The sequence below is a fragment of the Pagrus pagrus genome (assembly GCF_965226575.1).
Source record: "Pagrus pagrus genome assembly, chromosome: 17".
NCBI lineage: Eukaryota > Metazoa > Chordata > Actinopteri > Spariformes > Sparidae > Pagrus > Pagrus pagrus.
Window position 1 is genome coordinate 3,462,578 of NC_140201.1, and position 14,192 is coordinate 3,476,769.

The 14,192-nt window shown below is 44.3% G+C and overlaps 1 protein-coding gene across 3 annotated transcripts in view; it reads right to left on the reverse strand.

The window, feature by feature from the left end:
* grin2da (glutamate receptor, ionotropic, N-methyl D-aspartate 2D, a) overlaps window positions 1-13,867 on the reverse strand; it is a 130,742-nt gene extending 116,875 nt beyond the window's left edge. Inside the window, exons 1-4 of one of the 3 annotated variants that reach the window (XM_084379501.1) lie at window positions 13,654-13,741; window positions 12,277-12,319; window positions 11,096-11,233; window positions 5,514-5,780 (exon numbers count right to left, since the gene is read on the reverse strand). In XM_084379501.1, coding sequence (XP_084235627.1) covers window positions 5,514-5,780; window positions 11,096-11,233; window positions 12,277-12,288 — 417 coding nt within the window. In that variant the 5' untranslated portion in view covers window positions 12,289-12,319; window positions 13,654-13,741. Of the gene's footprint in view, window positions 1-5,513; window positions 5,781-11,095; window positions 11,234-12,276; window positions 12,326-13,653 lie in introns of all 3 variants that reach the window. The other 2 variants (XM_084379500.1, XM_084379499.1) reach the window with 2 other exon arrangements.
* Window positions 13,868-14,192: the final 325 nt, after the last annotated feature.

Here is a 14,192-nt window from a genome sequence, read left to right on the forward strand (position 1 = left end):
TTCACTGCGGAGGTCGCTGGCAGCAGATGTGCAGTCCTGCAACCTGAGGAGCAAACACAACCCGAGCGTGTGGATAAAAGTTTTCTCCCACCGTCAAGAATATAAAACAACCGGGCTCGACGGGACCCAAAAACAGCAGGTTGCATCTTATCCGTCTTAAACGTGGTGTAATTTCTGCGGCTGCACTTTCTCTTCACCTGGTGGGGGAGCTGGATTAGCGAGCTCATGTGATTATGTGATCTCAAATGTCCTTATCGCCAGGCTTCAAGCTGTGTGCCCGTGGCCAAAAACACAGCGGTGTAACCGATCAGCGTCTCACGAGGGACAACTGGCGAGAGAGGCGACTATTGGTTTGAAAAACAACAATGGTGGCCGGTTAGCGTGTGCTGCTACAGCATCAGCGAGGCTATATCAGAGCTAGAGCGGATATCTCAATGAAAGGAGGGCAAAGAACGGCGCTGGGGACTTTTCTCAATGAAAAAAAGATGGTTTCGCTCGTCTCTCTCTTCTCACTGAGTTTAACTTTGTGTGATTTACTGTTAGCAGCGCTCCCCAACTGTTGATCTGATTGGTTGAAGTTAGCCCGTGCAGGACGGTAACAGACAGATGACCTGTGTGTTTGCCTTTTCCTGATGGTTCTGTGTGTAAAACCATCCGGCACATCAGGTTAGGTGTTAAACAAAACCACTATTGCAGATGAAAATCTACCTCGCATTAACTCAGGTTAATGAGGTGATGTATTACAGCTTTATTCACATCACGTTTGTCGACATCCTTTCTCACCCTCTCACATATCATCTGGTATTATCACAGTAAATCATAGCCACCAGAAACCAACGGAAACGCTGTTCCCTGACTAAAATGACAGATTTCTCTGGGTTTGACATCGTTAATGTTTAGGATAATATAAGCGTAAGTACACAACAAAATGTATAACAAAGTCTCGTCGTCTGTAGACATTTTACTGTGGAAATTCTACGTATTATACCTTTAATCATCTCCATTATAGTTCTTCACATAAGTCTGGAAAGTGCTTCTCCATCTGTATACTTCAATTTGGAGGATAACAGTAACGTTTCCATCTTGAACTCGACTCACAAGATGAAAAACCAAAGGAAAAAAAACACAAGGAAAAGACGTGAGGAACAAGAAAAAAGTGGAAAGACGTGTTTAGTAAAACAAAATGACGGTTCCTCTCAATCTCTATCAGAGGAAACATCAGTGATTCTGTTGGTAGAGCTACATCACCTGTCAGTTTAACTGCTCCGCAGCATCTCTTGGTTCCCTTGGATCCAAAACTGAAGATGCATTTTTCATTTAATCTGACAAAATGTTCTTTGAAAAATGTCCATCCAGTAGCTGCACTTAGGCTTTTTCGAAATGAGATGGAGTCTGGCAGGTGTCACGCCGTTTATTTTTATTTGTACAGATAAAGTAATGTTCTGTCCTATTCCTGTTATTAGGACGAGGCAAACACAACAACGCTGTCATTTTTTATTGATTTTAGCACGCACGATAAAACAGAATGTGATATACAAGTCTGTGCTTGTTATCCCGTAAAATAAACAGTTTGACGAGTGTTAGCAGACACACAACAAGCTTTTACTGAGACTGTGCAGGGAACCAGTGTAACGACAGCCGCCAAAAGAGTCTCTTTACAATGATTAAATACACGGGTGGTGGCCCGATGCAGTTTTAAAGCAGCACAATCAGCCGGTGCGTCCGATCGCCAACAGATTTCCAGTAAGGCGGGATGCTGATACGATAACAGACTCTTGCGCTGGATGCTCTGATACTTCCTCACCGGTGCCTGCCACTTCATTGATCTCTGCACCTCCGAAGCAGACTGAGAAGCACTGGAACGTGTTTTATGACACAGCAGCGGACCAGATTGATTTTCCCGATCACCCAAGGATCGAGTGCAGAGACAGAAATGAAACCTACTCCAACCCTGACTCGGGCGGATCCCAAGGCATGCCTGTCCTTAAAGGCAGGAAGCCCAGGTGCAATAAGCTATTTCTTTTCAAGGACAAGCTCATATATTGTTGTTAAAAATGCCAAATTCAGATAGATGTCACTGACCTCGACCCCCATCGGGCAACGTTTCATTGAAAAAAGCCCAAGAAAAAAAAAAATGCATTTTTGGAGACCGTCCACAAACTTGTCCTGCGCATGACTTCCTGTTGTTTACAGTCGCTGATGTGGAAGTGGGGAACATTAAATAACAGTTCAGCAGCCGCAGCAGTTCTCAGCTGACAAATGAGTGTTAGCATCGGCATATTGAGGTAGTTTTAAAGTACCGGCTGACATTTCCAGTACATGGTGTACCTTTGACAACAATCAGTGTGTTTGAAACATAAAATCTGACACCTGCAGCTGACTATGGATTCGAGGCAGCCTCTCTCTCTCTCTCTCTTCAGTACTCTGTGTCCGAACTGTAGCCTATATACTGTGTACAAATGGCATTACCAATTAAAACACTCACACTTAAAACAGATTTTGAAAAAGACTCAGGCTCAATCCCATTTCGAGTACCCCCTTGACAACCCTTCAAGATCCTCATACGTCATCAGCTGTTGTCAGAGGTGGGACGTAACGAAGCTCAAATACTTTGCAACTGTACTTAGGTAGATGAAGTAACCCCGTCACGCACGGCAGACGCAGCAAGACGAAACAAAGACGTAAGAGGACGTAAACAGACAGAGAGGGAGGCTGGAATGGGGAGAAAAGGCGTGTTAGTGTCTCGTATCTGCGTATTTTCTCTCTTTGTTGCTGCTCGGGACGCTTTACCAACCCAACATGTGGCTATTTGACGTCCTGGGAATGAGACTCAACAATCAACTATCTTTGTGGTGCGTTCAGGAACAGCTGGGACAAATCCTACTGACTCTAACTTTAACTTTAATAGTCTTTGAATTATATTAATATGACGTGAGCTTCAGTTAGCTTTGACTATCCGATATGTCGTATTCAGCTGTGGTGATGGACAATACCATTTGCCCTTTATCTGACGGAGACAGAAAAGCATGGCCGCTGGCAGTAAAGCTTTTTTCAAGCACAGGTGTAAATAATAATATTAATCGTGGCTCCATTAACTGTCCTGGAGTCCTGGGACTGGCTCATCAATGATGCTGAAAGACTCCTGTCTGTGCAGCTACACCTCCACATCTAAAGCCCAGCACAGCCCATTCAGTCTTCTCACTGTTCAACATTTCATATCACGTTCATTACATTACATCATGTTCACTCTGGGCCTCTTTTTTTTTTTTTTTTCCTTTTGGTCCATTCTCCCCCCTCTTTCTTTCTTTCTCCCTTTCATGGACTTCATTTTTGACAAAGGTCATTTAGGCTGACAGCCGTAAAATGATGAGAGCAAGGAATGAATACGAATCAAAAGGGGAACAGTGTGAAAGAGAGACATGTGAAAGCAGAGAGACGGAGGAGATATTGTTCACGTACAAAGCCGAAGGCCGGGGAGAACGAAGAGAAAAGATCCTGTGGCACCCACAAAAATCCTTTCGTCTCTATCAGATGTGTCAGACCACAGCTGGGTCGCGCCAGATAATAACGTCCGCTCTGCCTTCACTGTCTATTTCTGCTGGACCACGTTGTTTGTCTGCAGCTTTTATGTTTAACAGCAATTATGAGGAAAAGGAGTCTATTCATTTTTAACCTTTCGAGGTGTTAAAGGTTAGAGCAAGTTTGCTCTCAGTGGGTCACTGTACAGTCTGAAGTCCGAAGGTTGTTTCACTTTAAAGCTGCACTTTTAGGGCTGCTAATCAACACCCCAGAGCTTTATAATGCTCATCTTAAAATAGGTTCGTAGGGATGGATACTTCTTTGTGTAAGTGCAGTGGAAAACCTTCTGCTAAAACAGCAATGAGGTGCATCCATGAGCAGCCTTTAGGTATGAAACCGGTGCAGCTGCCACAGGGACACGGGCGAATACAACAACTGGATAAAAAAACAACCAGAATGTGCACAAAAAGGAGTCTTCTTGCTCTCTTCCACTGCAAACAACCTGTAAACCTTCCCCCTCCTTCACTGTGATTGATCTCATTATGAAAACTATCGTTAACAAGTCAGAACCGCTCGAAAAAAACAGCTGTTTTCTGTTTATGTTTAAGTGCGGTGACGTGTAGGTTTAGGCGGACGTATGGGCGTACGAAAGCGTCTTAATGTCATGAACGCCGCAGAGCTGCAACAGTTAAATGCTGCAATCGCACTACTAAGCTCCCAGGTGTATGTGGTAGTGTGTGTGGGTGGGTGTTTGTGTGTGAGTGGTCCCTCAGGACGTCACTGTAAATGAATAGCGTGTCCTCAGTCAACCTTCTTCTAAACAAGCCTTTCACTGCGAGCAAGGGGACAATCTTTATAACTTCTCCTCAAAACCTTTCCTCGGGTTAAAACGTTAACTTATAAATGTCATAACTGTGGGTGCAAAGAGGGCACTTCAAATATATTGATCTGACAAAGCAGATTAACCTGGTATCGAGTTATTTTCTAAGAGCCCGACTGAAATTGCATGTTTTTCTTTCTGCAACAGCGCAGAGAGGAAAACCAAGAAGGGAGAAGCTTCTATTTACATTTCTTTTAGTTTCATGCATTGACTGTTTCGTTGGCTGATGCCGACTGTGTCACAGCCAACGAAGACAATGCAAAAAGTGCCTAAAACTTCAACCCACATTAGCTTTCCTTTCCATTAGCTAGAGCCGATCCCAGCTGACATTGGGCGACGGCGGGGTACACCCTGGGTAAGTCACCAGTTCATCACAGGGCTGACATATAGGGACAAACAACCATTCACGCTCACAATCATGACAAACAATTAAACCTAACTTTTTGCATGTCTTTGGATTGTGGGAGGAAGCTGGAGTACCCGGAGAAAACCCACGCAGGCACGGGACACTAACCCAATAAAGATTATTACGTTTTATATTTATTTCATCATTATTGTTCGAATCTCACAGCGCTGCCATTATACACGTCTCGCACTCCAGTGGGTGGCTGTTTTTTGTAGATTACTTTGTGCTGTGAGAGTAACATCAGAGTCTGTCTGTGATCCTGTGAGTACAGAACAAAATCCTCCCGACTGATCCACCAAAACTCGGCCGTATAGGTTGTTTGTGCAAGCAGCTTGAACTGTTTGAACTGTTGAAGTCTGGTGACAGAATATAAAGATATAAACAACTTCCCACTTTACAATGGAGTATCAGTATCTCTTCTATGGGACCTTTAATGTACAAGTCGCAACTTTCCAGGTGAAGCTAGCAGCTGAGGGCTGGAGGTCACGGTAACAGTGGAGGGAAGGGTCTTTATTTCACTAAAGATTGGTTCTGTTCACCAACTGCTCCTTCCAGTCGTGTGGAGCCTTCACAGATGTCGTTTGGCTGAGCCTCAGGCTTAGAAAAAATACGTTGTTTGAGGGTGTATGGGTTGTGGAAATGCTGAATATTCTAGCTTTTAGAAAAATTAATTGACAGAAGCAGAAGTAAGCAGAGTTTATTCGTCACCTGGGCTTCGTTGTCTTTGAGTAGCCGCTTGGTCCGGGCTCCGCCGGGGTCGTCCGTCACGTTAAGGATCACCACGCTCTTCTTCTCCCAGCCAATGAACGAACCGTCCGTCATTCCCTCCACCATGGCCAGGAAGTCCTCGTAGCCGTGGTGACGGGTGGTCACCACGGAGAAGGCGGTCCAGTCGTACTCCTCAAGCACCTCGAAGATGACCTCGAGCTGGAGAGAGGTGGAGCAGGTGAACTGGAGGTAGATGGAGCCGCTTTCCTGAATGCAAGGAGAGACACATCGAACTGGTGAGCACAGTTGGGCCCTCGGGGTTGGTAGATATCAACTCCAACTACAGTAAATGCTACAGTTTTTTAAAGATATGGAGAAGCATAAGAAAGCCTGATAACAATCACTGTTATCTGTCCTGCTTGTTGCTCCACTGGACCCATTTCTCACTGTCACATTCTGAGATTTCAGCAATTGCTTTTCTGGGCTTGAAGCTGAGATATAAAAAATATAATGCAGCTATAATTAACCATAGTTTTGCTTTAAGGTTAGTACAAAAAAGCCAACATTAAAATCTGGGACAGGAAGCAAACTCCAGTCTGCAGCCTGAAATTCAGACACTACATGCACATATCTACAAGCCCCGAAGAAGCGAGGAGAGAACACAAGTGTTAAATATTCTTATATGACATATATTTGTATATGACCGGGCACTTTCTTTCTCCCTTTCTATCTTACGCAACTCTCTGCACTGGCACCGAACACCGCGATTCACTGTTAGCTGTCATTAACGTGACTCAGGGACTGCCGGGTGCATACTGTAAGACTTCCACTTATCTTCGAGCGTGGCGGTATCCATACAGTAGCAGTCTGAACTAGTTCTCATTCAGTTCAGCTCTTTTTCTTTGGTGGCTGACTGACTTCAGTTTTAGTGAGAGGGGAACACTCGGAGGGATAACGCCGTCTGTCTGTCAAGAAAAAAAGTCCTTGGCTTCTGAATGAGGCTTTCAGTGTCAATGAAAGAAACAATGATCGCCTTCCTCTCTGCTGCTCCAGTCACATTTAATCTGGATAGATGAGCCGCTCACTGTTTGAAAGAGGAATTCATTTCTTTTGGGCTCTTTTTCTTTTGTGTTTTTTTTTTCTTAAAACTTGAACAAAAGGGAACAGGGTGGAATAATCCATATAGGTTGAGAGTTGGAATGAATACTGAAATAAATGATGGGCTTATCATGACACTGTGCATGCCTCTGCACTTTTTTTGACACTGTCCAAACTTTCCAGCCGCGCCGTTAACAATTAATTATTCATCTCCGTCTGAACATAAAACAAAAGCGGCAGCGAGCATGTGTTTTAAATTAATGATCAAGAAGAAAACTTCAGGGAGTATCACGCTGCCTTCCCACGTCGACGGGGCTCACCTCGGGTTACGCTGCGCTGAACTAGGTCAAATATCAAACCGGCAGCGGCCTGATTCATCATGTAAGCTTGTCTGCGGTTCTTAACGCAGGTTAGAGATGAGTGTACAGGGAGGCGTGCTGGGAGCGAGTGTGGTGTCGGCTCAGACATAAAACGAACTGTTTCTTGTCCCCTTGGAAGTTGGAGCTACAATAAAATCACCAGAAACAGCGACTGGCTGACGTTGTGTCCCAAGTCTCAGATGTAGAAACACTATTGACACAAGCTTGATAGAATTTTTTGGTGTGTATCAGGAAACAAGCTCGACTCTACATCCCAAAGGCAATTAAGAACCGATTAGAGTTAATTTATACAAATATTTCTCGAATGCAGAGCCGCCCTGGAGGGAAAAATGCCAATTAGTTGTGGTAAACCCCAACGGGCAAGGTCAAACAACCGGAGCGTTTCTTAACATAACATTTGACTCAAACACAGTGGAAAAGACCAGCAATCAACCAAATCACAGCACACTGCTGGTAACCATCTTTACCCAGAACACCCCTTTGATTTTGAGTTTGTTTTCCAGCCCAATAAAGTGTAAGTGACCCTGGATCGAATCTGAATGAAAGTGGTTCTTGTGATGCACATAGGACTAACAGGTAATCTCGTTATGATGCTATTTTTTTTGCTGGGTCCTGACTTACACAACTTACACAACAGTTGTGGGTCGCCCCCAGCAGGACAATCCACCCTGCCACACCACAGAACCACTCGGTAATGACCCGAAAGACTGACAAAGTTGACCTGGTCACCAAAGTCTCCTGATCCCCACCAGATCGACCATCCTGGGGATGTGGATCTGACTTGGATCTGACCCATTGAGGTAAGGACACCAGACCTCTGGCAGTGTGATGTCTGGCACCAGGATTTTGGCGGTGGATCCGGTCGGTTGCAACGTTGGGCCTCCGTGGATCGGACCTGTTCTGGCACGTCCCACAGATGCTCAATCAGATTGAGTTCTTGGGAACGAGGAGGTCAGGTTGATGCCTTGAGCTTCCTCGGCCATTCCTGAGCAGTTTTTTGTGGTGTAGCGGGGCGCATCATCCTTCTGGAGAGGCCAAAGACATCTGGGAGTGCTGCTGCCAGGAGGTTTACTTTGGTTTGCAGCGTTGTTTGGTAGTTGATGATTGGTGTGAGGTGGCCTCCACACGAATAACAGCAACCAAGGTTTCCCATTTTATTTCAACAAGATGATAAATGTTTTATACTTCGCCCATTAGTCCTTTTAAAGTTGTGGCTTTTTCTTTTCTTTTTGCTAGTCAGGCTGGCAAGTAGGTAATTGGCACTAGCTCATTCTGGATATAACTCTTTTATCCCTCGCAGTTTTTCTTCTGTGATTATGGGACCAAAAATAAGCCCTAAAATCTGTAGAGGCAGATGCACATTGTATAACTGTAATCAAAGGGACTTCACTGAGTCTAAAGAGCAACAGTAGTTCTGCACCTCAAAGCAAACTCCCTCCATCATCACAGCCGCTTCTGATAATGAATATTTTTCAGATGCCGTGAGAGTTCAGTGCCAAGCTGACTGTGTTACATCAACTGTTAGTGTAGCTGAAGTTACAGTTATGAAGAAATCCCCATTAACTGCATCACACTGTCAATATGAGCCACTTAAAACAAATTGTCCCACTTATTGAACATCACACCTGTCACGCTAAACCGCTTTGTTAGCTTGATCTACTTATCATTAATGTCTGTCAGCAAAACATTACCTTTTGTCACACACAGATTAGCCACTTGAAGCGCTGATACCCGTTAATTAGTGTGTAACAATGGGGCGAGCAGATCATTTAAAAACGAGGTGACGCATCAGCCATTTTGATTAAATGGATTGTGGGTTTTGACACAGAACTCTGGTTCTAGTCCTTTTTTGAAAAACAAAAATGATAAAGTTGACGAAATGTAAAAATATGTTGATTGCAGTTACTGTTACATCTTTTCTGCCACACTAGAAAACGTCCAGCGCGTCCTCTGCTCAGTCGTTTTGATGCTGATGAGCTTAGCAGCAGTGACAGAACTAGAGCGATTCTGACAAAAAATTCATTTTCCTCTTCTTCATTACTGCTTAGAGACGAGGTCAGAGCAGCACATTTCCTGATATCTTTAGCATTTAGAAATGGACTATATCCTACAAGGGACTTCAGTCTGAAATAAAATATAGATTCTTCACTCAGCTCTATTTTCTGGTACCGAAACTATTAGCTTTAGTGCTCTGTGGCAGAGAGAGCAACTGTTGTACATCAATTCTGCTCATGGGCCTAAAGCATTTGTCACATCCAGAGCTGATATGTTCACTTTTGTGCAGAGTAATGTCTGGAAAGAGGAGCCCAGTCTGTGCCAACGCTATGATGGGAACCTAATGTGTGCAGTTCAGAGGAACTTCTGCTCATTTTCTACTGACCTCTATAAACAGATATTTGCATATGAAAGCAGAACCTGTAAGTAAAGGACTACTCTACCGTTTGTAGTCTGAGTGGTAATGACCCACCCCACTTAACTGAGCTTTGGTTGCATGCAGGTAAACAGAGTGCATTGACTGAAATCTGAATCAATCTCAATGCAACTCGAGCTCCAGTCCCATGTCTTAAGTTGCTAATCAGACTGTAAACAATGATCGGTGCATGGCAACTCACACGCCAGAATAAACGTTGGCAATATATGTTTCTGCAAACCACAAACATGTTGAAACTTTACATTTCTTTTATGTTTCTTTTGGTTCAATTGTCAATTCTCTGTTGGGACAGTGCTGTGCTCGTGGTCTGGCTAGGTTTAGGCACAAAAGCCACTTGGTTACGGGTTCGGAAAAGATCAGGTTCTGGCTTAAAATACCTGGTTTTGTTGCCACAAACAGCCAGAATTTGATATGAGGTCTCCTTAAATCTATCCACCTTGGCAGCCTTCTCTCTTGGTTCTGACTCCACCACCGAGCCCTACACATCAGCTCATATACATGTAATGTGAATGTTATATAACACATATTGTAGAAATGTGTCAGATGTTTGCAGAGACGTTACCTGCCACCATCTTATTCTTGCAACTGAGCTGTGCACAGATGAGGAAGTTCACTGTGTACACCAGAGGCTAAATCATTGTCAGATGATTGCCGATGGGCTCTGGGAGTGGTTTTCTGCTGCTGCCAGCCTCCTAAAGGTCCCATGTTGGTCTTAAAGCTGCTCTAATTGATATTTTTTATATTGGATCCGACCAAACCAAAAAGCTGACAGACAAAATTAGCAACTAGCAGGTGAACATATAGGAGCGTTTAGGATCTAAAGACCCAGACGGAGCTAGAAGAACGATATTGTAAAGTTCGACCAATAGTGGCTGAAAAAAGATTAATGGTCCAATATCAATATTTAAATGTCCAATCTCGCTGTTTAATCAGTTGAACTTGACTATAAAGGACCAACATGGCCTAATGCACAAATATAATTATTGCTACTGTAGCTCTGTGTCTGATGGATCGGTAAAAAGGCTAACAAGTTCACCACATCAACTGAAATCCTAATATGTTAATATTGTGTTTGCAGATTGTTCCACTGCCCCTAATTGGTCAAATAAAATTAATTAATGATGCTTTAACTTTGAAGGAATTGTATTATTCCAGCCTTTGTTTCTCGTTTGAAAATAAAACCTTAATAATTTATAATTCAAATTAATTATTCATTATAAACATGCCCTGTCAAGTGGAGTGTAAGTCTCATGAGGACTCGGTCCAGTAGGAAACAGTTTCCATCCACTACTGGACTCAAGGACACATGAATTTCTGCCCACTTTTAAAGAACTACAAAAGGGACAAAATGTCCAATTTTGACAGAAATGCACACGATTGGATCGATCGCAGGGTACCCCATAATGGTTAAGAACATTTCAAACCATATCCAAACCATAATAACCACTGAAATAGAACAAAAGGTGAACATTTTTGTAATTCCACTGAAACAACATGTCCACTTCAGAGCGGTCAGCAGAGGTCTGGAGGTAAATCTTCAACCACACGGCTCTTTATCTCTTACAGTCCGTGTTTCATCCTCTAAGCCGCAGATATTCTTGCTTTAATCCAAATGAAATGAAATTAAAAATGCTTGATGATGCAACGTTAAGTAATCCAATTTCTTTTTTTACCTGTGGCTCTCGTCCCAGGCTGGCTCCTCCCCCTACGGCGACCACGGGAACCCCCGTCTGGGCGGAGACAAACTCCAGCATGGGCGCCAGAGGGGCGCGGTTCGGCGGCGGCGGTCTCTCCTCCTCAAACACCAAACCCTGGGAGTGAAAACCAGGTCGCACAGTGAAACAAAAGCAGCGCACACAAAAGGCATTACATCAGACTCATTTCATAAGCTTCTGTTATTCATCAAAGCTGCAGTTTCTTTTATTCTCACGCACCACGAGAATAAATTAAAGGCTGAACAAGCGAGCAAAATGTCCTGGGACGATGTGTATGTTCACGTGCTGCTCACAGCTTTTCAGATAACATCTCACTCTAGTAAAAGACTTTATTTTCTTACACTACTAACAAATATCTGAAGAAACTCTTTCTAAAGAGTTTAATGGAGTAATGAAACAACCGTTGGAGGCTTTTACCAAACGGGACTGTTGGGCCGCTTTGATTGCCAATCAATGTTCACAGAGATAAAATCGGAGTTAAGTCCCTGCAGTGGACTGGCATCCTGTCAGGAGAAGAGTGTGTGTTGTAGCTGTACAGCTTAAGCTGCTTTACACCACAGAAACAACAGATAAGCTCCTGGCTTACGGGCCACCTCAGCTCCTACACGGGCTCACTAACATGCTGGAAACATGCTGAACTACTGCCGCAAACGAGCAGAGTTTCGGATGAATGTTTTTGGTAATTTTGACGTGATTACTTTTCGAGAAAGATCCGTCAGCGGCGGTGATACATTACGGATAAACGCGCGCAGTTCTGGCAATTGCCATTACTTTTCTGTAATGACACGAGGCGGAGCGATCGTGATTTGAGGCCGGCTTGATGACTTAACGCTTGTTTTCCTGTTGCAATTCAGGGGAAGCAAATTGAAGTTAAGTGTAGCTGACAGCTCAATTCTCGCAGGGAAGCATTTGATATGCAAATAGACAGGACCTGGAAATAAGATTGCAAGTGTAACTTTAAAGAGTTAATATCAAACATGATCTTAGAGGTTCAGTTATGATGTTCTGCTATGGAAACAAATACACAGCTACATACAGGCCATATAAACAGATACATACATAATGTAAATGCATCCTATAAGAATGAATGAAGAAATAAATGAAGGAGTGAATGAATGAACAGTGGTGCGTTCAGTTACCTCTGTCAGCATCACATGCAGCTCTCACAGCTGAGGCTCAGATCTGCTCCTCTCATACGATGAATGAGTGAATGAATGAGTGAAAAGATGAACAAACAGGACAATGAACATGAACATGAATAAATAAAAGACAGATTGCATTTTTGGTAAAACAGCTGAATTAACAAAAAAAAAGCAAACCTTGGCAACAACAATATGCTGAATCTCTAGAGCAGTGCTCTTCATTTCTGGTCCTCAGGTCACCGCCCTGCACGCTTTAGATGTTTCCACACCAGATTCAAATGAATGGGTCGTTACCAGAGCTAGGTGACGAGGTGATCATTTGAATCAGGTGTGTTGGAGCAGGTAAACATCTAAAACATGCAGGCCCGAGGACCAGTGACGAAGGAGAATGCACTAGAGTGAGCTTAACGTGAAAGGTTTGTTCAGTGAGTTCAGTAAGCACTAACATGCTGTTTTGCTTGGCCCAGTCAGTCAAGCTGACGTAGCGTCGATGCCATCCAAAAAACAACGAGCAATAATTAAGGGGACTGGATAAAAATGCTGTTCAACTGAAGCTGGGTGTGTCTGTGAAAACACTTCAAACGTGCGGCGTTATTTAAACATCATAACCTGAAAGTCTCGATTAGTGAAACGAGACTACGACAGCGTTCAGGCAGCCTCTTGGGTTACAATGGCAGACTGCCATTTGTAATTTACTTTTTCTTATTGACAGTGTGAGCTTTAGTGCCTTAAGATTAACGGCACGTCTTCATTTCTTCAAAATAAATGACAAAAATGTTGTTTTATTCTCCTTCTGTACGGAACATGCACCGAATCGTGACCCTGACACAGAGGTACATACCAAACTGTGACTTTCGTGTAGTCATATATAACGATGGGTGACACATCTCCACTTCCTCTCACTGTGCAAAAAGGAAGCCAGCATATAATGGATATGAGCGCTGCCATACTGTGCTGATGACATATTAAGAGCCAGAGTCTGCAGCAGTGATCAGGGCTGGAGCCGTGGTTATGGAGATCCTGCCAGCTCATTTCACGAGCAGGGCTTAGCTGTCAATCATCATGTTTCACCCCCTTTTTATAGCATCAAATAACTAAATACAACCGAACAGCTGAACGTACATCAGCATGACGAGCTGCTTAAAATGACAGAAACCATCTTTGGGGAGAAATGTTGTTTTGGCTTCGTCCATTTTTATATACAGTCAATGCATTACGCACATTATTGGGATGGTTACTGTTCATTATTCATTGTCTTTTTTTTGTGGTTTGGCACATTTTAGAGTTTTTAATGTTGATCTTTGTCATCTTTTACAAACACTGAATAAATGTAGCAGTGAGATCTTGGACAGGTGTAAGTTGTATGCAGTCTACCTGCAGTGGCGTGGTGGCTAGCAGCTCACACAGCTGCAGAAGCAGGCTGCCTGGGCTGCTCTCATTCACAGTCAGGTAGATGACGTTGGCCTGTCCCGACGGCGTCATCACCGTCTCCCCCACGAGCGCAGCCAGCGACAGGGATGACGAGGAGGAGGAGGAAAACGAGGCCATCGCAGCCGCTCCTTCCAGAAAAGCTGAATCTGTTACTCCCTTTCCTCCTCCTCCTCCTCCCGGACCGTTTCCCGGCCCCGGCCCCGGCCCCGGCCCTGACCCCGGTCCTGACCCCGGCCCTGACCCCGGCTCACCAACCCCCGCACCTCCCACCACCGCCGTCTCCGGGAGCAGGGAGGAGCCCGAGTGGACCACAGCGATGTTGACGCCACCAGAGTCCCTCTCTCTCTCCCGGGGCCGGAGCAGCAGGGGGGGCGAGGGGCGTGCAGGCCCCGTGCAGGCCAGGACAGCCAATAGCAGTGAGAGGGCGGGCCTTGGGGCCACCATGGGGTAAAGGGAGGGCCAGTGGCAGCTGTCGGATGGGG